This window comes from Mirounga leonina, unplaced genomic scaffold, assembly GCF_011800145.1.
Source record: "Mirounga leonina isolate KUSES-001 unplaced genomic scaffold, KU_Mleo_1.0 Mir_165, whole genome shotgun sequence".
Taxonomy (NCBI): domain Eukaryota; kingdom Metazoa; phylum Chordata; class Mammalia; order Carnivora; family Phocidae; genus Mirounga; species Mirounga leonina.
In genome coordinates this window covers 17,515,477-17,538,106 of record NW_023270415.1, presented here as the reverse complement: position 1 = coordinate 17,538,106, position 22,630 = coordinate 17,515,477, and the positions used below count along the sequence as shown (strand labels likewise).

Here is a 22,630-nt window from a genome sequence, read left to right as displayed (position 1 = left end):
CTCTTTGGGCTCTTCGCCAAGAGAAAATTTTTCTTCTATAAATGGATCCCAGACTTATCATGATCTTTTCAGGAATTTGAGTATGGAGAAGAGAGGACATTGATTTTAATGATGTGTAAATCTAAAATGAGTTGGTTATGGCCAGTGCCTTGAAATCATCATCCAGGAACCAGCCTTTGGCTCTTGATGGAATTTGCCTTTCTAATGATAACATAATGAAAACAGGGTACTTACCAGGCTCTCACCCTATACTAGGCACTGGCCATATTTAATTTCTCACAGTAACTCTATAAAATAGTACTATGTCCCATTTTTACAGAGGAGAAAAATGAGGGATTGAATGTACATGAGACTGGATCTTAAAACCTAATGCTTAGTTTAAAAAAAGTAAGAAGCAGAATGAGAAATACAGCACAATACCATTTATAAAAGTAAAAGGCATGTGTATAAAACAATAAAGATTTTATAAGAGTATAGGTAAACAGAACACCAAACATGTTAGAGTGGTTATTTACAGAGAAGAGAGTAGGAAATGGGGATGAAAGGAAATACACAGATAACAAGTGGGCCCTTGCCCACAGCAATAAGGACAATATGCACAGATTGAGCAGGACAATGCCTCAACATTGCACCTGAGGTCCAACTGAAAAAAACAAGTAACCCCCCAAACTCCCTTAGAGCAGGGAGATGGTAATAAATGGCTCCAGTTTACAGATCCAGAGGGCTGCACTCACCCAGCCATCTTGCACTTGCCCCGTGGGCCGTCTGGCTTAACTAGTCTGTGAATCTTCAGTTCTTGACAGCATACCTGCCACATAGCTGAACCTCTTTAGGCTCCAGCATTTTGTCTTCAGAAATTACACAGTTTATATTTGATCTAGAGGAAGGTGGATTCACAGTATTTCTTATAGGCCAAACTTAAGTGTGAGCTAGGCAGTCAGCCACTCATGCATTTGTTCATCACCTTTGTCCTGAGTGTTTATTATGTCCAAGGCACTGGGCCAGACAGAGGCAGGGACGGATGAGCCAAAACTCTGGTCTCAGTGAGCTCCCAGCTAGTGGATCATTCTCCAACCACGGTCAGACACACCTTTGTCCTCCTACTGTCCCCCTTTGCGGCCTTTGCTGTCAGAGCGCAGATAGGCAGCTCGAACCTGCACAGGATTTTCCAAAGCACTAACTAGTGTGTCTTAAGACCGTTTGGATATCCACAAAGAAATAGTGCTATCATGGTGGACAACATTCATTTTCATTACTGGGAATTGATTTTTCTTGTAGGTAATCTTTCAAAATGGGTTGACCAAGAAAGAACAACAAATGTCACAACCACCCTAGTAAGTGTGGCAAAATCTGCCTTGTTGACTCATGTAGTAACCAACCAACTCATGTTGACTCCTGGTTCTTCCTGAGCCAGGAGAATGTTGGAGAGACATGAGGAAGGAGGCCATTCTGTAAGGAGAGCTTGTGTGGCATGAGGCAGCCACAACCCCCCCAGGAGTTCAGGCTTCGCTTAGACTTGGTTGGAGTTGCTTCACTTACCTCAATAGTTTTACAGGTGTCTTCCAGCTGGCTGATCACTCCCTGGACTCGATCATTGCTTCCCACAAGGACAGCGATGCCATCACTGAGCTCAGACTAATGAAGGGAAAAGAAGGATGCAAGATTTTAGGAGTTTTCTAGTCAGTACTGATTGCAGATAAATCACGGTGTTGTCCTCAGGGATTCCTAATCCAGGGTCCATCGAACCCCTTTGGAGTAACAGTGAGGCTTAGAAGGCTTCTCAACCTCCTCGTCTTGTAAATAAAGTTCTGTATGGATGTGTATATAAGTGCATTTATCTGGGAAGAGGTTTCATAGTTGTCACCAAATTCTTTTTTTTTTTTAAGATTTTATTTATTTGAGAGAGAGAGAGTAAGTGAGTGAGAGAGCATGAGTGGGGGAGAGGGGCAGAGGGCAGAGGGAGAAGCAGGCTCCCTGAAGAACAAGGAGCCTGATGCGGCACTCTATCCCAGGACCCTGGGATCATGACCTGAGCTGAAGGCAGACACTTAACTGACTGAGCCACCCAGGTGCCCCAAGTTGTCACCAAATTCTTTAATGGAGACTGTGACCCTGCTAAAAAAAATTATAAACACTGAATTATAGACTATAGATAGAACATATTTTGCACCTTCTATGTGCTAGGTGCACAAATACATACATACTAGACTAAGTCATTACAAACTTGACACTGTAACATTCGACTGGTTCCAGGGGAGAATTTTCAACTTGAAATTCCTCTCCTCTTTTGACTCAAAGAGATTCCATTGTTTGTACTTAACCCTTTCCAAGACTGGCTATGGACCACCAGGCAGCACTGAGTGGGGACTTAGGACACCTACCTGCTTGGTCCAACTCTGCCTTTAATTTCTTTATGATGTTGGGCAAACATGTAATCAACTTGGACCCTAATTTTCTCAGATATAAAGTGAGAAGATTGGACCAGAACAGTGGTCGTAAAACATTTTAAAGCTTCAGAACCCTTTCTTCAAAACGAAGCTAATATGGAATCCCAATAGGTAAAAGTGAAGCTGCTTTGCCCAAACAGGAGTGGAAGTCCTGCCAGTCTGTCCTTCTGTCCATCCCACGTGAGTTTCTAGGGCTCTTAGGAAAACAAGTACTATTCAGTTCTAACACGCCATGACTTGAGTGGGGTGGGTGGGTGTGGAAGGAAAAAGGGGAAATAAATCGTAAGCGGATTGAAAAATAAGTAAATGTTATCGATATCTTGCTAAATCCTGCTTCTTTAGTGGCTAGTGCTCACTGGTTATGACTGGTATTGCCTGGAAGTTTGGCTTTCAAATTTGATCCCAACTCTGATCCTCACAAGTAAAACACTGACCAAATGTGGAACCTATGATTCTGCACAGAAAGAAGCTGAGAGATGGAGCTGCTCAAGTCCTAGGTGCTGAGAGTGGCTGCATCTATCTTAGCACAGCACTGCACGTTATTTGCATCAAATGGGCACATTGCTACTTGCCAATGGATGAAACCAGGTTGGCAGGTCAGTGATAAGCTGGGGGACAAACTATAGTTGGTCACAGTGAGAGGGCTGAGGCCCTGGGGTGGGGGTATGTGCCAGACTCAGAGGGGGCCTTTCAGCAACTGGTCTCGGTGCAAAGCCCAGGAGGCCAGCTTAACCTAGCCTTGAAGCCTACTACAATGGGAGTGGGGGAGAAAAGCCCTGGGAGGGGTGTGGCAAACAGAACCTTTTGTTAGCGAATGAAGAAAAATTCCTGTGCCTGGAGTGAAAAGTTATCCTGTTCATATCTACGGTCTGAACTTCAAACGGCTCAGACCAGGTGCCAACACACTGCTTTTCTTCAGCAACCTCCAAAGCACACAAAAAACAGCGACCCTTGCCCTCTGCACACCTTCCTGACCCTGCGCACCCCTTCCCTCTCTAGCAGTCCCTGTCCTCTCCAGGGGATCTAGCGAGTGGCCACGTGCTCACCAGCACAGCACCCCTTCCTGCTCCAGCCTCCATGCTCTTGGCCTCAGGGCCACGTGGCTTGGCTGGTCCCCTTCAGCGAAGGGAGCCAATCCCGCGGGCACTTGGAGGGGGCTGCTGCTGCAGGGGCCGGAGAGGCTCTGTTACCTTCTGCCTCTGGAACACGTGTGTTAGGGGTGCCACCTGGCAATCCTTGTGTGCCCCGAAGACCTTGCACAGAGAGCAGGTGGGCACCTCACAGTTCAGACAGTAGATGTTGATGCGTTCTTCTTCATGCTCCTCGCACATGGGCTGGTCAGACTTCTTTTCTGGTCTGGGAGGAGGTAGGCAGATAAATGTGTCAGCTTCCATTGGGGCCAAGCAGAGAGGGGTGATTAGCATTGCTATTTCAGAAAACTCCCAGGGTACCCTTCTTGTGCTCAGAGCCCTCCCAATTCAGTTGCCCTGCGGGGCTAGCAGTGGTGTGCTGACAGATCTCTAACAACCAGCCTGGGGTAGGGGGTAGGACTCAGACACTCTGATCTGTAGCATTTGACATTTTCTGCCGTGAGTGTTCTCGTCATGGCTGATTTCAAGTTATTGAAGGTTTAAAACACGTCTAGTGGAATTCCTGAAAGTTGAACATTTGGTTTTTGTGTTAGGAAGGTGCTCTAGCCCTGTCTCCACATACTCGCAAGTCTCTTGAGGTACTTTCCAATTATGGGTAAAGAAGGAGAAGTGGCTGATAAACTAGATCTCAAACTATCCCAGCTTTGCAGAGGTGCTAGGTCCCAACCCTCCAGCCTCCAGCAAACACATTTCTCACGCAAAGGAGGAGGGGGGTGGGCTGCAGGAACCCAAATCACTGATGATTAATCTAGACACTGGTGGGAAGTAGCTCTGTGTAAGAAGGAAAATGTCAGCACCTGCTTCATTAATTTGTTTGGGTCTCTTTCTGCCGTTAAGAAAATTAAATATAAATAACTTCCCAAGTGAGGAGTTGACACTGATTCAGAGTAGTTAGTGAGTGCTCAGTGAAGGTGAACAACACTTTAAGCAATAAGAAAAATGCTGCTCTGGGACGTGGTGGTAACCTTGGAAGTAAGGATCTCACAGATAATCCCCAAGTTTCAGTTTTCCCAACAGTTCAGCACCAGCCAAAATTTTTCGGACCTGCAACAGGTGATAATGGAGTGTTGGGTTTGTGTTAGATGATGACCAAGCGCTGAGGAATTGAAAGCATCAAACAGGAGTGACAAGTCATTGCCGTTTAAGAATAACCTGTTAGCTGGAGAATCACAAGCAGCCCAAGTTCACAGCACGTGGTAGGGCCTTGTATATTCCCCTAATGATCAGCGTGGCTTATGTATTATCATCAAGATCAAAGTTATGCCAAGTCGTGGTGTTCTAGGCCCTCTCTGGAGAGCATGGTGAGAGATGTGGGTGTAGCCTACTTCTGCAAAAACCTGGAATTCTGACATATCCTATCTAAAGGCTGAGGTTGTTAATAGTTTTCAGAGGTACCTGGAAAGTGTAAATACAAATCCATAACCTTTCCTCACATTCCCAAACACATAGTTATTTAAAAGCATGGTTATTTAAAAGATTTGGGGCTGAGTTTTTCTATTGTTATCAAGATCCTCTTTTAAAAAACTGCAGGTTTTAATGGGCCATGAAATCGATTATTATGGGTCATGAAATCAATTTGGGGGTCATGACCAGCATTGTTAAAATCAAAATAAAATAGAACAGTAAATACTGTGAACTACATGTAATAAGAATAAGGTAATGATATGTGAAACTCTTGTTTCTGGCGTACAAAGATAGATGTGTATGTAGATACATATATGTGTGTACACATATCTAAGTACATTGGAAACAAAAGTGTATATTTCATATCTATATATCTATCCATGTATGTAATAGTCACTGTATCACAATGTAAAATGTACTTCTACTGTAAGACATGAATAAAATGGTTTAAAAACCATTGCTGTTGATGTGCTACCATGTAGCTGCAGCCCCAGAAACTCAGAGAAAGGCAGAGAATATACCGATTTACATCTAGAAATCACTAGGTAGGAGTCAAGTCAAGAGATTGGGCTGTTGGAAGAAGCCCTGGGTCTGGTAAGGAAAGTGTATGGGCTTCCAGCTTCAAGATTTCAGAATTTGGTTTTTGTAAAAGGAATTTTTGCCTGGTCTTATAGCAATATGTTTTCCATAAAATCTGTGGCCTCCTGACTTGAATTTCCGCTATATTCTCGGAAGTCAACTGAGGAAAGTAAACTGCTCAGGTCTGTTTCCTCCACCAAAATGTGAGTTCCACGAGGACAGGTCTGTCTTTTTTTTTTGCTGGATCCTCAGTGCCCAGAACAATGCCTTGCACAGAATGGGTACTCAGCAAATATTTGTTGAATGAATGAGAAATGAAAGATAATTTGCCAGATTAATGGGTAGTATTTCCTTGTGATCTAACGTAAAACCACTCATCTGGGGAAGGTATGTGAAATATGGGGAAAACTCAGGGTCACTTGGCACTCATGAGCAGCAAAGGAAGAGGCCAGACAGCATTCTGAAGACTCCCACTTATAAATGACAAAGCCCTTTGGGGGTTATTTAGAGACTAGGAGTGGTGGTTTGCTTTTGCTTGGTCAAAGGCTTCTCCACCTCCAATACCTTCCCTACCATGTATCTCCATCTCATAATAATAAATGTCAGGCAAGTGTCTGGAGCACATTTACTGGAAAATGGCACAGAGGATGCTTCTGTGGCTCATCTCCCTGCAGCATTTCCTGAGGACAGCCTGTGTCCCTTGTGCTATTCTGATGTCAACAGCTCTGACCAGAGCTCAGGTATGTGAGTGTATATATATGTATAAATATATACAATATATATAGTATAAATATACACCCAGTATACGTAAACACTAAAAATGCGGCAATAGCCATAAGGCTGTATGTTTAGTTTTGATTGTGATTATTTTTCCATAGTGCATACAGGCTGAGAACTACTTCCCATATTCCTTATCAGGTTTTTCTTGTTTAGGTGGCAACACGGGCCCAGGGGCATCACCCACTTATAAGTGGGCGTATAATAGAAACCTTTAGACAACTTAAAACATATAACAGACTTGGGTCAAACATGGCATAGATATGGTGTAAATGCACTTTCAGGAGGTGAGAGTGTCTGAGCTCACAGTTGTGGCTCAGGTCTCAGCTCCAGATGTGGGCAGTGGCCCTTAGCCATTCAGTGCCAGCCAGCCTCAAGGAGTCTGTAGCCTGCTGTCTCTGGCCTCAGGTTGCTGGGACCATTCTGGAGCTTCCCGAAGGGTGGGCATCTGGTCTTGGTGACGCATGGCAGGCGGCGCCTTTAGAGTCAAACTGATCTCCAAGTTTAATTCCAGCTCAGCTTCTCCATGTGGCAGCTGTGTGGCCTCAGGCAAGTTACTTAACCTGTTTCAGGCTCCACTTTTATTCATATCTGAAAATTGGCCCGAGGGTCTTCTAATTAAATATGAACCTATGCCTTTTTTATTTGTTTCCTGTGGAAATCCCACTAAAATGAGTGAGGAAATCGTAAGAATCACATTCTAGTATAAATCAATAAGGACAAAAAATGAGCAAGATGACAGCAGATGAGCGATGTCGACCAAATGTTGAAATTGAGAACATGTGTATGAAAGGAAGTGCCCGGCTTGAGTTGCATCTTATTCTGCTAAGTGCCTGAAGGGGAGAAGCCTGCACGGAGCAAGCTGATCTGAGCTGTGGAACCCAGGAAAGGCTCTGGAACTTCGGAAGCCAGGTATTCTGAAGGCAGGAGTGTGTGGGAGGCTGCAAAGTGGAGTGCTTTCTGCGTATTTTGGGAGATTACTTGAGGATCTGCTCCACAAAAACAGTAGAATAAACCAGCAAAGAGAAAGACATAGGCTCTAGGAAACAAAGATTCAACCCAGGGAAGAGTACAAGTAAAGTAGGCGAAGCCCTCGGGGCACCTGGGTGGCTCAGTCATTAAGCGTCTGCCTTCAGCTCAGGTCATGATCCCAGGGTCCTGGGATCGAGTCCCACATCAGGCTCCCTGCTCAGTGGGAAGCCTGCTTCTCCTTCTCCCACTCCCCTTGCTTGTGTTCGCTCTCTCGCTGTGTCTCTCTCTTCAAATAAATAAATAAAATCTTAAAAAAAAAAAAAAGTAGGCGAAGCCCAGCCACGTGAGGACACTGACCTGATCATCTGCAGTGAAAAGTAGATAATGTCTAAACTGAAAAATCAAGAAATGGGAGTATAGTCGTAGTATACAGATATCACTGGGTGATAACAGAAAAACAGCTAAAACAATGAAAAGTGGTTGCCTCTGGGGAGTGAGACTTAGGGGTGGAGAGAGAGTGCGGTGAGAGTGGAGGCCTCCTTAGAGGTCTTGTACTATTTGACTGTTTAAATGATGTATATGAGTTAGCTTCAGTGGAATATTCAGAAATTTTAATAAGATAATAATAATAATCACAATCTCACAGGATTGTTGTGAGAATTAAAGAATCATACACGATTCATGTGTGAAGCACCCTGAATAGTGGTTGACATGTACTCAGCACATATTAGTTTTACTTATTATAAAGTTAATTATTATAACTTTCATGATTAATATTAGCGAAATAAATTCCTGTTTTTGTCACCTCCCCAAACAATGGCTAGTTCAGCACCATGCAGAAGTCTAGGTAAGAAGGCCAGGTGTGGTCAAGATCTACAGTCTCCAGTCTTCCTGTGGGAGGTCAGAGTTGACCAGCCCCTCTCTTTTATGTCCCCACCCCAATGACGGTGAGCCAGAGATGGGTTCATCTCACTCTGTATATCCAAGGTTATTCTAAGGTTGCCTAATGGACTCAGGCTTCTGGGCTGGCAAGGCTGCCGGCCTCCAGAGAACACCTGGGTTTATGCCCAAACAGAAACACCTGGATCCTCTTTGCAACTTGTGGTTTTGCCACCCAGTAGAAATGTCCCAAAGGCAGGTCTCCAGTTCAAGAAATAACAGCATAAGAACTTGATAATCAGAAAAATACCGCTAATGCACACAGTTACGAGCTTCATGGTTGGAAATTTTGTTCATTACTTTTATACAGTTTGCTCACCTGGGCACTTTTTTGGCAAATGCACATGTAGACTTTATGGTTAAAGTAAAGATGTATCTTGTGGTTTTGCTAATGCTACAAGTTTTAATATCTCTTCTTCTCTGCATTTCATAGCATTATTGCTATTATTTCCCATATTTCAGGCTCTCACTGTAGCAAGTAGCAAAATGAAATTATTGCAATAACATGTAAGAAGGTTTGTGGTGTTGCTTTGTCAGCGGGCACTTACAAAGTAACCATTCCATGCAAGACACTCTACTAGGCACTGAATCAGTTGTTATATAAACACCCTTAATGATTGTCTGGGTTATTAATTGACTGGTTATTTTTTTAAGAGACAGTGTGTGCATTTGCATTTTAAAGTAACGTAATACAATCAGATCAATCAATGAAGCAACAACGGCAACCATAGCACTTTCCTTCTTCTCCAGAGACTGGAAACAAGGGAAATAGCTGACTCTGTGTCTCTGCAATATGTCACTGGCAATTACTCTTCTTCCCCAATTCCATCTAGATTCTGGCACTATCTAATTTAGTTTGAATCTTAAGCAGAAACTAATAGGCATAAGATTAAAATAATTATATGTTAGATTTATAGAACAGCTTTCCTTCCAAGAGTGCAAGGCTCTTAGAGCCCTGCAGATGTTCCATAAATACATGTCTCCTAATAAGAATCACAATGAGTTCATTTCCAGATGGTCTCAATATTGCTATCAAGCTTTGTGGACCGGACTGACCTGTGTACAATTGAAAAAGGGCTCTTCACACCATGGCTTCTAGGAATAAACTCCTACAGTGTTGTCTCTAGGAAAGGAACTCTATAACCAATGTGATTCGATGAGGAAGAAGACTTTTTTTTCTTTTTTTAATGAATAGATGTATATACTGAGTATCAGTCAATCAACAGGTGAATGCTAAGAGTATGAGACAAATACAATCTAGAGATTAGAGAAACATAACCTGAATGCCATCTCCCCCTGCCCCATGTCTCTAAACTTTAACTTACTAAAGGAAGGACTGTGCATTGCTTTGCAACTTCCCAGAGTCCATACCATGACTAACTATGTTAGAGAACTTTGTTTTTATTATGATCATCTAGACAATTTTCAGGTGAGACTGTCTAGACTAGGAACTGGACTATTTTGGAAAATGCCATTTCTATTAGTTTTCCTTAAAGTTTTGTACTATAGGTTTTCTGCTATGTAGAATCTGGAGCTACAAAGGACCTGTGAAGTGCAGAGATGTCTAAAACATACGTAATACAAGGCTTAGAGGGATGGGCCGCATTATACCTCTTTCAGTATTACTGAATGAATTACTTCATTCTTAAATTGATACAAAGGCTTGGGCACCAGCTGCCTTCTCCTTCCATGAGCAATTCTCACATTGGGAAGGACTCACTTGGAAAAACAATGTCTGTAATGGGCAAACAAGCGTTTGGTGTATTGATCCATTAGAACAAATAGACAAAAACAAGCTTCAAATGGGTTTGACACAGGGAAGAAGCATACCTGGTGGACTCCTGCTTGTAGATGTCAATGATATTTTCCACCAGCAGGTTCCTCTGAAGGCCATATATCCCATGTCTGTCCAGAACCACTTCGTGTCTACAGGATGGACAGCGAAATCGGCCCCCTGAGGCCACGGTGGTACCTCCTCTTGTGGGCAAATACGGGTTAGAGGCCTGTTCTTGCCAAGCAAGAAAAGAGGAATTGAGTAATGCCACAGGTAGCTTTTCTGAGACTTCTTTTCACTCTGTTACTGCAAACAACATCAACCTCTACTTTAAGCTGGCCATAAGATAATCCCCTAGGGCCTTCTCAGCAAGTGGTCCCAAAATACAGGGCCAGCACTTATCCACAGTCAACAGCTGTGTACCATGTTCAGCATCAGGCACTTTTCCATCCAATGTTTTCGTAACCAAAAGTTCCAGCCAGAAACTCCAACGTTAATATCTTGGGCAGCAATTCATTTACAATTTGAAAGCAGATTCAATGTTTTGAGGTTTTTGGTTTTTTTAAATATGATTCTTAGTATTTAAGTAAAACTAGGCTTGGGAGTAAGGAGGAGGCAGACAGCAAAGCACAGAGCAAATCATTAAAAAAAAAATGTTTTTCTTAAAATGAATGCAGCCTTAACAGGTTTTCTAAAAGAATTTACTTAAAAGTTAAGCACTTGATTCTGAGAAAAGAGACTTTTTTTTTTTTACCCCCCTAAATTCCAAACAAACCTACCTGGAAAATATCACTGGCACATTTCCTACACAGGTTATGCTGACAGGGGAGAATAACCACAGGCTTCGTGAACATCTCTAAGCAGATAGGACAAATGAGTTGCTTCTCCAAGTTATCCATGGTCTGCTGCTCTTTGGAAAAGGATTTATAATTCAAAGATGCGCTCATCTCCTGGCCGTCCCTGTGTGCGCTGCCAGGGAAAGGGTGCTCCGAATGGTTTCTGCAAGTGTCTTCTGGAAATAATTCCAAAGATTGGGTGATTAAGTGTCCTTTATGGTTTTTTCGGTGGAAGACATTGTTTCAGGCCCAGGTTCAGAGCAGGTGCCTGAGCTGTTTTTAGCATTGGCGAGTGGGGGTGGGGGGGGTGGGGGTCACGTGACAGTCGGCTGACTTGTCCATATAAGCCAGTGACAGGAGGATGGATTCTGACAGGTGACAGAGACCAGGAGCCAACATTCCTGCCCCAGGGAGTGAAGAGAGTGGGTGGGAAAAAGGATTACAAACCCCATTTAGACAGGGTTGTGAGGAGAGGGAGGTTGAAGCGGACAGTTGTCAACAATAAATGCAAATTGCATGCCTAGTCACTGAGCCAAGCCCTCTGTGAGCACTCAGTAAGAGCGTGGTGATGGGTTGCTCCAGGACTGGGGAGAATGCAGCCCAAGAGTCTAACTGTATAACGAATGCCATTTCTGTCTTGAGAGTTTAGGAAGCGAGTCACCAAGAGTAGCATGATCTTACTGTCTTAACTGAAAACATGAAAACATGTCTTGAAAACCATGCTCCAGGCTTTACGAAGGCAATCATCTAAAAAGACTTGCTTAACGTTAATTTTTTCATCTTTGCAAGAGTTGTGTTCTGGGAAAAATTCCAATTTAAAAACTGATTTCAATCCTTTTCACCATAAAAGTGTCTATGAAAAAAAATCCAAACACCAGTCGACGATCCCATTTTTTTAAAAAAGTTGTGAATAAAATTCTAGTAAGTTCTTTTTTCTTCCACATTGTTCTCCTTCCTCCCTAACCCGCTCTTTCATCCTGTATGCCTACAAACCCCTCCTTACACACACCAAAAACACAAAGAAAACTTGGCAATCTTTTAAAATTTAAATTTAATTTGCAGCAATAATCAATACTGAGGTAGTAACTGGCATGTGGGGTAGTAGACCCATTATTTCATTTTTCCATAAAGCAGAGAACAGATATCAGTGCTATTGCCAACTGAAGTGAAAATGGAGTCCTGCTTCCATACCTGGGTTTTCTCTGGTCTGAAATCCGTACTACACCTCTTTGCATTTGCCTCCTCCTCCAAGCTGATTTTTTAAATGATAGTATCCCTGGTCATTTCTGATATTCTTGGTCTGCTCTTGAGTCATAAATAGCAATCTTGATGTTTGCCAGGAATTTGTGAAAGAACTGTTTCATCAATATATGGTTATTTAAAAATTAAAAATCAGATCAAAAATGAAAAAGAGCTACATATCTGTTTATATGTGATGAATTTGCAGGTTAACTTCTCCTTGATTTAAAAATATTCAAACAGTGACCACATTTTGTCAATATAGCGCCATATGCACTTAATCACAAGTGAAGAGTAGGCCAGTGTGACTGGTTATTTATGGTCTTATTGCTGTGTGCACTGAAAGCTTATTGAGACTCTAAGAAGCTCTATTAGCTAATAATAAGTTACATGTATTCATAAACATTTCAGGCATCTTAGGAGAATTTTGTGATTCCTTTCAATATCTATTTAGCAACTCCAGTAAAGAAGGGATCGGTGACATTTTTTTTTTTACTGATTTAATTCAGTTCACCTAGCCTAGGCAGTTAACTGTATTTATCATTACATGGGCTATGGAGGTCTGAACGCAATATGTGAGTTATTTTCTAGAGAAGATAAAGTCTCTACAGTAAAAGACTCTTCAACCTAAGGAAAAGCACTTAAACTAATAATATACAATATAGCCAAGACTATCCTTATTAGAGGAATTTATTCTTTCAAAAATATTCACTGAGTGTTTATCATGTGTCCCCATTGTGCTCAGCTCTGCGGATGGAAAGACAAACAAGACACAGGTTATTGTCCTCAGGGAGCTCAGTCTAACAGTGGAAATAAGACAGTCATATATAGAAACATAGTACAAAACAAAATGTGATAAAGAGCTACAAGATTTCAGAGTTGGATTCATCAGGAGGGCTTCATGGGTGGGTTGATCCACTGAGAACTTAGATGAATGGATGTATAGTCAGATGGGGCATAGTTGGGGCTTTCCAAGGGAAGGCACAGAAGCAAAGACAATAAGGCACAGGAGTGCAGGGAATGCTCAGAGTGTATGGTGCTTTGGGTCGGAGTGCAGAGCATGCTGCTGGCACATTGGCAGGCCACAATACTGGGCTAAAGAGTTTTTAACACTTAATAAATTAGGCAACATGTTGGAAGTTGTTGAAGGTTTCTCACAGAAACTTTTCCATGAGAGCTGTGCATTAATTAGATTAGTCTCACAGTGGTGGTTGGGATAGATTAGGGTGAAGGTGACCTAGGTAAAGACCAGATGGAAGGTTGTTGCCAATAGCCTAGGTGAGAGGTCATGATGCCCTGCACTGGGCGAGGCAGTGGGGAAGGAAAGGAGGAAAGGGACTCTGAGGCTATGAAATTAGGATCCACAGGGGTGACTCAGATGGTCTGAGTCTGAGCAACCACCAATGATGCAGTGAAGGTGCATAGTGAGTCAGGAGACAATCCTCTTTTTTTTTTTTTTAATTATGTTATGTTAGTCACCATATATTACTTCATTTGTTTTTGATGTAGTGTTCCATGATTCATTGTTTGTGTATAATACCCAGTACTCCATGCAGAATGTGCTCTCTTCAATACCCATCACCAGGCTAACCCATCCCCCCACCTCCCTCCCCTCTAAAACCCTCAGTTTGTTTCTCAGAGTTCATAGTCTCTCATGGTTCATCTCCCCTTCCGATTCCCCCCCCCTTTATTTTTCCCTTCCTACTGTCTTCTTTTTTTAACATACAATATATTATTATTTCAGAGGTACAGGTCTGTGATTCAACAGTCTTACACAATTCACAGTGCTCACCACAGCACATACCCTCCCTACTGTCCATCACCCAGCCACCCCATCCCTCCCACCCCCTACCACTCCAGCAACCCTCAGTTTGTTTCCTGAGATTAAGAGTCTCTTATGGTTTGTCTCCCTCTCTGGTTTCATCTCGTTTCATTTTTTCCTCCCTTTCCCTATGGTCCTCTGTCTTGTTTCTCAAATTCCTCATATCAGTGAGATCATATGATACTTGTCTTTCTCTGATTAACTTATTTCACTTAGCATGATACCCTCTAGTTCCATCCACGTCATTGCAAATGGCAAGATTTCGTTCCTTTTGATGGCTGCATAATATTCCATTTATAAATATATACCACATTTTCTTTATCCATTCATCTGTTGATGGACATCTTGGCTCTTTCCATAGTTTGGCTATTGTGGACATTGCTGCTATAAACATTGGGGTGAACGTGCCCCTTCAGATCACTACATTTGTATCTTTGGGGTAAATACCAGTAGTGCAATTGCTGGGTTGTAGGGTAGCTATATTTTCAACTTTTTGAGGAACCTCCATACTGTTTTCCAGAGTGGCTGCACCAGCTTGCATTCCCACCAACAGTGTAGGAGGGTTCCCCTTTCTCCGCATCCTCACCAACATCTGTCGTCTCCAGACTTGTTCATTTTAGCCATTCTAACTGGTGTGAGGTGGTATCTCATTGAGGTTTTGATTTGGATTTCCCTGATGCCGAGCGATGTTGAGCACTTCTTCATGTGTTTGTTGGCCATTTGGATGTCTTCTTTGGAAAAATGTCTGTTCATGTCTTCTGCCCATTTCTTGATTGGATTCTTTGTTCTTTGGGTGTTGAGTTTGATGAGTTCTTTATAGATTTTGGATACTAGCCCTTTATCTGATATGTCATTTGCAAATATCTTCTCCCATTCTGTCGGTTGTCTTTTGGTTTTGTTGACTGTTTCCTTTGCTGTGCAAAAGCTTTTTATCTCAATGAAGACCCAATAGTTCATTTTTGCCCTTGCTTCCCTTGCCTTTGGCGATGTTTCTAGGAAGAAGTTGCTGCAGCTGAGGTCGAAGAGGTTGCTGCCTATGTTCTCCTCTAGGATTTTGATGGATTCCTGTCTCACATTGAGGTCTTTCAACCATTTTGAGTCTATTTTTGTGTGTGGTGTAAGGAAATGGTCCAGTTTCATTCTTCTGCATGTGGCTACAAGTTTCCCCAACACCATTTGTTGAAGAGACGGTCTTTTTTCCATTGGACATTCTTTCCTGCTTTGTCGAAGATTAGTTGACCATAGAGTTGAGGGTCCATTTCTGGGCTCTCTATTCTGTTCCATAGATCTAAGTGTCTGTTTTTGTGCCAGTACCATACTGTCTTGATGGTTACAGCTTTGTAATAGAGCTTGAAGTCTGGAATTGTGATGCCACCAGCTTTGCCTTTCTTTTTCAACATTCCTTTGGCTCTTTGGGGTCTTTTCTGGTTCCATACAATTTTTAGGATTATTTAGGAGACAATCCTCTTAATCCAGCTTCCATGTCTACCTCGCTTTGTGGTCTTGGGAAACTGACCTCACCTGGCTGAATTTCAGTTCTTTTATCTGTAAGTGAGTGGTGTCCATAACCTAGCTTAACAGTATTTGTAGGGGAAAAAAACCTTTGAAACAATATTAATTTTGACATTGAGAATCTCCAATTCAATTATTTGATGTAAAGTTGATCTCTAGCCTTTCCTCTGTTTTTCTGTTTCCTGTCTTGTACTTTTTCTTAGAACTGCCTCTAGGAGACGAACCAGCAAACTAGCAAGAATCTCACAGGCTTAAGAGTCAAGTTGATAGGTAATTATCACTTTCTCCTCTTTATCCTCTTTTCTCCATTCTTTGCTCCTCCCCACTCTCACAGTCCATGAAGTAGGCATGTGAATTGAGAGTAGGACATGGGAGTAGCACTCTGCTCTAGGGAAGAACCAGAAAATTTTAGTCTGCTCCCAAATCATTCAGAGAGTCTGAAAGATAGGGAAAATTCTGAAACTGAATCAGATTTGAAGTCAACTTCAAGGCTCTGGGATTTGGAGTTGATCTGTGCCTCCACAGAGTCATGAAAACCAGATTAGTCTCCTGAAAGAGTCCTAGGTTGTAGAGGAGTGATGGATAACCATCTTCCCTTCCCAAACCCCCACTCACCACAACTAGGATGGGGGTTGAAACCAACTGGGGCAATTACACACAGGGAGTTGATTTGTTGGAAGCCCCAGTTGCCCCTCATTCCCAAGTCCTACCAAACTAGGGCAGGGTTATGTTTATACAGTTGAGAAGCTGAAGCAAAACCACCACTGCTCTCACCTCCTGGAGGACCAGCAATTTCCCAAACCCCCAGATAAGTCAGAGGAAGCAAGATGGATCTGTAAGAACCTGACTACATGCCTAACAGCAGACTCAGTATTTTTTTTTTAAAGATTTTATTTATTTATTTGAGAGAGAGAGCACATGAGAGGGGGGAGGGTCAGAGGGAGAAGCAGACCCCCTGCTGAGCAAGGAGCCCGATATGGGACTCGTTCCCGGGACTCCAGGATCATGACATGAGCCAAAGGCAGTCGCTTAACCAACTGAGCCACCCAGGCACCCGAGCAGACTCAGTATTAAGGCATGATAACAGAAAGAGAAGACTTTTGACCTCTTTCGACCTCTAGCTACTGGGCCAAATGGACCCAGACTTCAGGAGACAGAGCACAGGAGTGAAATGAAATGTGAATTTTGGTATGTGTTCATCTTGGGAAGGAAGAAAAGAGGGTTCTAAAATCTGTTACTTTTAGTACTATGGTTGACCCTTGAACAATAACTTATATATGGATTTTTTTACAATACAGTACTGTAAGTGTACTTTCTCTTCCTTATAATCTTCTTAACAACATTTTCTTTTCTCTCATTTACTTTATCCTAAGAATATAGTATATAATACATATAACATAAAAATATATGTTAATTGACTGTTTATTTTATCAGCAAGGCTTCTGGTCAACAGTAGGATATTACTAGTTAAATTTGGGGGGAGTCAAAAATTATATGAAGATTTTCAACTGCACAGGGGGTCAGCACTCTTACCTCCAGGTTGTTCAAGGGTCAACTGTGTACTGCCACAACAAACATAAAAAATATGTGCAGAGTACTAATCACTTCTTATAATAACTCTCTTTAATAGGTATTATAATTTCCATTGAGCCAACTGTGTAGCTCAGCAAAGTAGTTGCCTTGTCATTTGGCTGCTAGTTGTGAAGCAGATTCAGAGACACATCTTTTGACTACAGAGCCCATGACCTCACCCACTAAGCTGTACAACATCCATGCTCTACAGCACACTTAGAATTTTCAGCAATGATGTAAATGTTCTCTATCTGTACTATGTAACTTCTAGCCTCAGGTGGCTATTGAGTACTTGAAATGTGTATAATGCAACTTGGGATCTGAGTGTTAAATTTTATGTAATAACAGCCATACATGGCTAGTGGTTACCATACCAGACAACCAGCTCTAGAATATGTGATATAAAAAAATCTTGGAAGAAAATTGGAGTGTATTTAAAAGATTCTCCAGACGGAACAGGGTCCCCTTCTTGTAGTGGATTTTATACTTCCTGGTCAGAGTGATGTGAACTTCTAACCCCAGAATAGTTACAAGAGCATCAGCTCTTCGTCCTAACTTGCAAAACAAGAGAGACCATTCTGGGAGTAGAGGCATTAGAAGAGTCCCAGGGAATCAGTGTCAGGAGTGCTAACTTTCCTGAGGATTCCAGAATGTTCTTAGCATTTCATTTACCCATGTTCTCTTTGTCTCTTTAGCATAGGTAATTGCAAATACAGGTACTTGAAATAATCAACGCTTAGCTCAAGAAGCTAGTCATTCATCAGATAGAGTAGCGGAATTATGGTCAAATGGAAGGTGGAGCTAAAAAGAAGTAAAAAATTGATACAGTTTGAAGCAAAGCAGTGAGGCAGAGAGAATGCAGTCCTGCTGGAAGCAAGAGAAAACAAAAGGCACTAGAATGCTGATCTTGCTTCTGGCTCAACATCTAAGGTAGAGAGGAAGGAGAATTCTTCCTTTTTGTACCCACTGGAAGTGAGAAAGTTGGTGGATGACTAAGTCATTAAAACAGGGAAAGAACGGCAGATGCTGTAGATGTGGAGGCAGAGAATTAGGGACTGTTTAAGAAGGAAGTTTAGTTAGCCTGGAACACTAGGGCATGAGTGAACCAGGACTTGCAGGTCAACTCCAGCCCCAGTTACATCTCTTGAAAAATCACTTTAATTCCATGCCAAACAAAGACCAGTGCTTAATACTGTGCTGATCAGATCCTCTTAAACTAAGACAGTGAGGTTATTAATTCTTTCCTGCAATATCCATTCATCCACCCATCCATCCATCCATCCATCCATCCATCCATCCATCCATCCATCCATCTTTCTCTCTCTCCCTCCCTCCCTCCATTAGTGAGAACACTAATATATGACCACTGGGGAGAAAGCAGCACTTCATTCAGGACTTAGATGAGCTGGTGTTCCAAGAGTTAGGCTCTGTTGATCAGTCCTGCTATATATAACCCATCTGACCACAGGAGACATATGCACAGTATGTTATTTCTTTTGGTATCCTGGGGCTCAGGGTGTGATTTAGAAAAGCATTTTTCTAACCAACTTTACAAGTTACTTGAAAAAAATATAACCCAGAACTCTTTCCAGTAGAAGGATTCTTGCAATCTTTTTACACCAAGAACTCAATTCATGATATCTATACAATACTTAACTTTTTTTTTCTGCCTACATTGTCAGTCTCTTTAATTTAGCTGTCTATCTGGCAACAGGCAGCTTGTGTATGTGATTTAAAATTTTTTTAATGAAAAGAAACATTTTACAAAATCTAAAATCAAAGAGAAATGAATTAACTTGAAAAGTACTTTCCAAATCTAACACTAAGGCATTTCTTTCATTAGATAGCTTACAAACTTCTGGCTGTAAGCTTTTCTTCTTGATAATTACTCCTCCAAATCTGTTGTTTGTACATTTTAATTCATCATAAATATCTCTGAGGATATGTTAGAAATTAACATATTTTACTTTTCTCTGAACATTTCCTAGCATAATTCACATGCCAGAAATGAATAGTGACAGTCCCAACAAGTAGCAAATGCTTTAGCCTAAGGCCTTCCCAATGGTTGTGTCTGAACTCCAAGCCCTTCTTGACTCCACCCTCAACACCCACAACCCGCCTCACCATCCCTCCACCTCAGCCTTCTGATTGATTTTTCTGAATTCACTCTTGCTTTCTGCAATCTGTTTCTCATATGTCACTCCCTATTTAAATCCCACTAATGGTCCAATTACCCGTGGGATAAAAACATTAATCCTCACTGTGGTCTCTAAGGCCTGACATGATCTGGCTCCTACCTACCTCTTTGACCTAACTGTCCAATTGAAATAAGATGTGGTTGACAAATATGAGACATATATATAATTTTAAATTTCTAGTAGCCACATTAAAAAACCGAAACAAATGATATTGATGTTATTAATGTATTTCATTTAACCCCCCAAAATATAAACTATTATTTCAACATGTAATCAATATTTTAAAAAATGAGATATCTGTGAATATAATTTTACTTCCTCCTTTCCAATCAGGAGGTCTTTTACTTCATTTTTCTTGCCTTACTGTCCTGGCTAAAAACTTCAGAATGGACATCCTTGCTTTGTTCCTGATCTTGGGAGAAAAGCTTCATACTATTAAGTATAATATTAAATATGTGTTTTTCATGAAAAGCCCTTTATCAGGTTGAAGAAGTTCTCTTCCCTTCCAAGTTTGCTGATAGTTTTCAAAATCAGGAATGATGTTGAATTTTGTCAAATGCTTTTTCTGTATCTACTAAAATGATCATGTCATTACTCTTCTTTAGCCTGTTTACTATGATGAGTTATGTTGATTTTTGAATGTTGAACCAGTCTTGTATTCTTGGAATAAATTCCATTTGGTCATGATGTATTTTCCTTTTTATGAATTGTTGGATTTAATTGGCTAAAATTTTGTTTAAATTTTTTGCATCTATTTTCATGAAGGATACTGGCCTGTAGTTTTCTTTTTTCATAATGTCTTTGTGTGGCTTTGGGATCAGGATAATGTTGGCTTTATAGATCAAGTTGGACAGCTTTCCCCTTCTTCAATTTTCTGAAAGTCTGCCTATACTTGGTATTATTTCTTCCTTAATTATTTGGTAGAATTCGCCACAGAAGCCATCTGGGCCTGGTGTTTTCTTTTTGAGAAAAAAATGTGAGTTAATACATGTAAAGTAACTAGAACTGTGGTTGGCTTATAGGAGGTGTGTTAGCTGTTATTTTTAAAAAATGCATCTTATATTTTCAGTTAAAACTTATAAATGTTTACGACAGAAATTAGAAAATATTTTAGAGTTTTAAAGAAGAAAAAATCACAGTAATGTTACTATCTAAAGATCACTATTAATATTTTAATGTATTCTTCAGTCTTTTCTACAGATAATGTTTGTTTATATTGTTATTGTTTATATTGGCCTGTACCCAATTTATTAAATTAGCATTAGATGAACATTTCCCATGTCAATAGTTCTTAATAAGTATAATTTCAAAGGTTATATATACTCCCTTAAATGGTCATACCATAATTTATTTAACTATCATTTTGTATTTTTAGGATTGTTCTACTTTCCCTCCACAGTAGATCCAAGCATCTCTTTCCTGCACTTCCATATATACTTGTATAAACACACATGCAAACCCTCAGAATATTCCCCCCAGGCCTTCCCTTTATGGTACTGATCACATACACTGGTAACAGTTAATGTTTATAGTGTGTTTACTATGTACCAGGCACTGTAATAAGGGCTTTACATGTTACATCTCAATTAAAAGTAGGTACCATTTTATCACTCCTATTTAACAAACAAGGAAACTGAAGCACCAAGATGTCAAGCAACTTGCCCAGTATCACCCAGCTAGGCAATGTGAAAGCCAAGAAAGGCCATTGGATTTCACAGCCCACATGACTGACTACCGTGCAACAGTGCCTCTCAGCTTGTACCTTTAGACTTTTGATATGAATTCCATTCCACACCTGAGTTGCTAACCCTGAGATGTTGTTTTAGTTCTTGCCCAACTCCCATGCCCTGACCATGTGCTCTCCCCCAGAATTTTGGGAGCATTCCTTCCACTTATTATACATTTCTTGCTCTTATAGCCATTTATAATTTTACTGCTAGCTCCTCCAGTCAGCCAGTTAGAGCATTCATAATCTCAACTGGAAACTGGGCCATATCATTTGATAAAAGGATTCCTTTTCCTACTTTGTAAATTTGTTTTCATGAAAATAATGATATGTTTTAAATGAATCACTATACACTCAATTTTTTTTTTTTTAAAGATTTTATTTTTTTAGAGAGCAAGCAAGAGAGAAACAGCATGAGAGGGGAGAGGGTCAGAGGGAGAAGCAGGCTCCCTGCTGAGCCGGGAGCCCAATGTGGGACTCGATGTGGGACTCGATGTGGGACTCGATCCCAGGACTCCGGGACCATGACCTGAGCCGAAGGCAGACGCTTAACCATCTGAGCCACCCAGGTGCCCCACTATACACTCAATTTAAAGACTTTATTGAAAAGAGTAAAATGAGATAAAAATGGAGACTGCCCTAGAAAAGGAAAGATATACCAATAAAATGCAGCGGGTTGTACACACTGGTAACAAAAAAATGTGCAGGTTGCCTAGAACACTAAAAGGAACAGGAGATAAAAGAATTGTCATTTATTAATTGTAATCATCAAAAAAAGTAATATTGCTGCCTTTGTCTTTGTCTTTGAAAATGTATGTTTCGTGTTGAGAACTGCAGTGTGGTTTCAACAGCTTTTTAATGGCTATATTCTAGTAAATTAGGGTAGGAAGAATTTATTACCAGAAAAGCCTTTGTGTGTGTTCTGCTCAATTTCTGAATCTTTCAGTGACAGTGTATTTGTTTTGTTTTTGTCTTGTCTTTAACAAAATAGACTATGCTCAATAAACAGATCTTTTTTTTTTTTTTTTTTCCATTTAATTCCTTTCGAGTGCTGGTCCCAGTTCTCCACAGTTACTTCCCAGGAGGAAAATGGCATTAGAACAACCTCCTTCAGGAGCAAGCCTCTGGGTTTAAGGCCCCTGTCCACTTCCTCGCCGCTCTTCCTGTACCCCTTGCTTTATCCTATCCCAGTAGATCTGCCCACAGCTGGGCACCCCACTGAACTCAGATGACATGAAGCGGAATAGTTCTCGCTTCCTCGGCTCAACATAAGTTTAAGGTAGCCAGCGTCCCTTTCCAAGTTCTGTGTTTTTTTGTGTTGTTTTGTTTTTCTGTCCGTTCCCCCTAAATATGGGCAGTTTAGTATCGATGGGTCTCTGGAAGTGCAGCTATCAATCACGAATCACAAAGAGAGTGCAGATACAACTGTAATCCGTAGCCATTTTTGGACAGAGAAAGAACCAATTTCGTGAACTTCCCAACGTCAATGGGTCTAAGATTTTTAAGTTGTGAGAATAAACTCTGTCAGCACCCATTATCCCTTGTCTGGGAAGTTTTAGGGAGGGGTAACCTCAAGCTCAAGCTCGTCCCCTCTCTCGCTTGCCCGATGGCAGATTTCAGGTTCTACCTCGAGTTGAATGAGAATCGAAAGAAAAGCTACCACAAGGGAAGAGGAAAAAAGC

General features: G+C 41.2%; 1 protein-coding gene across 4 annotated transcripts in view; it reads right to left on the bottom strand.

Annotated features, from left to right (window-relative positions):
- The window catches only part of TRIM55 (tripartite motif containing 55), a 42,966-nt gene extending 31,783 nt beyond the window's left edge, over window positions 1-11,183 (bottom strand). For 2 of the 4 annotated variants that reach the window (XM_035011250.1, XM_035011248.1), the window contains exons 1-4: window positions 10,823-11,183; window positions 10,100-10,272; window positions 3,638-3,803; window positions 1,540-1,635 (exon numbers count right to left, since the gene is read on the bottom strand). In XM_035011250.1, coding sequence (XP_034867141.1) covers window positions 1,540-1,635; window positions 3,638-3,803; window positions 10,100-10,272; window positions 10,823-10,990 — 603 coding nt within the window. In that variant the 5' untranslated portion in view covers window positions 10,991-11,183. The remainder of the gene's footprint in view (window positions 1-1,539; window positions 1,636-3,637; window positions 3,804-10,099; window positions 10,273-10,822) is intronic. The other 2 variants (XM_035011247.1, XM_035011249.1) reach the window with 1 other exon arrangement.
- Window positions 11,184-22,630: the final 11,447 nt, after the last annotated feature.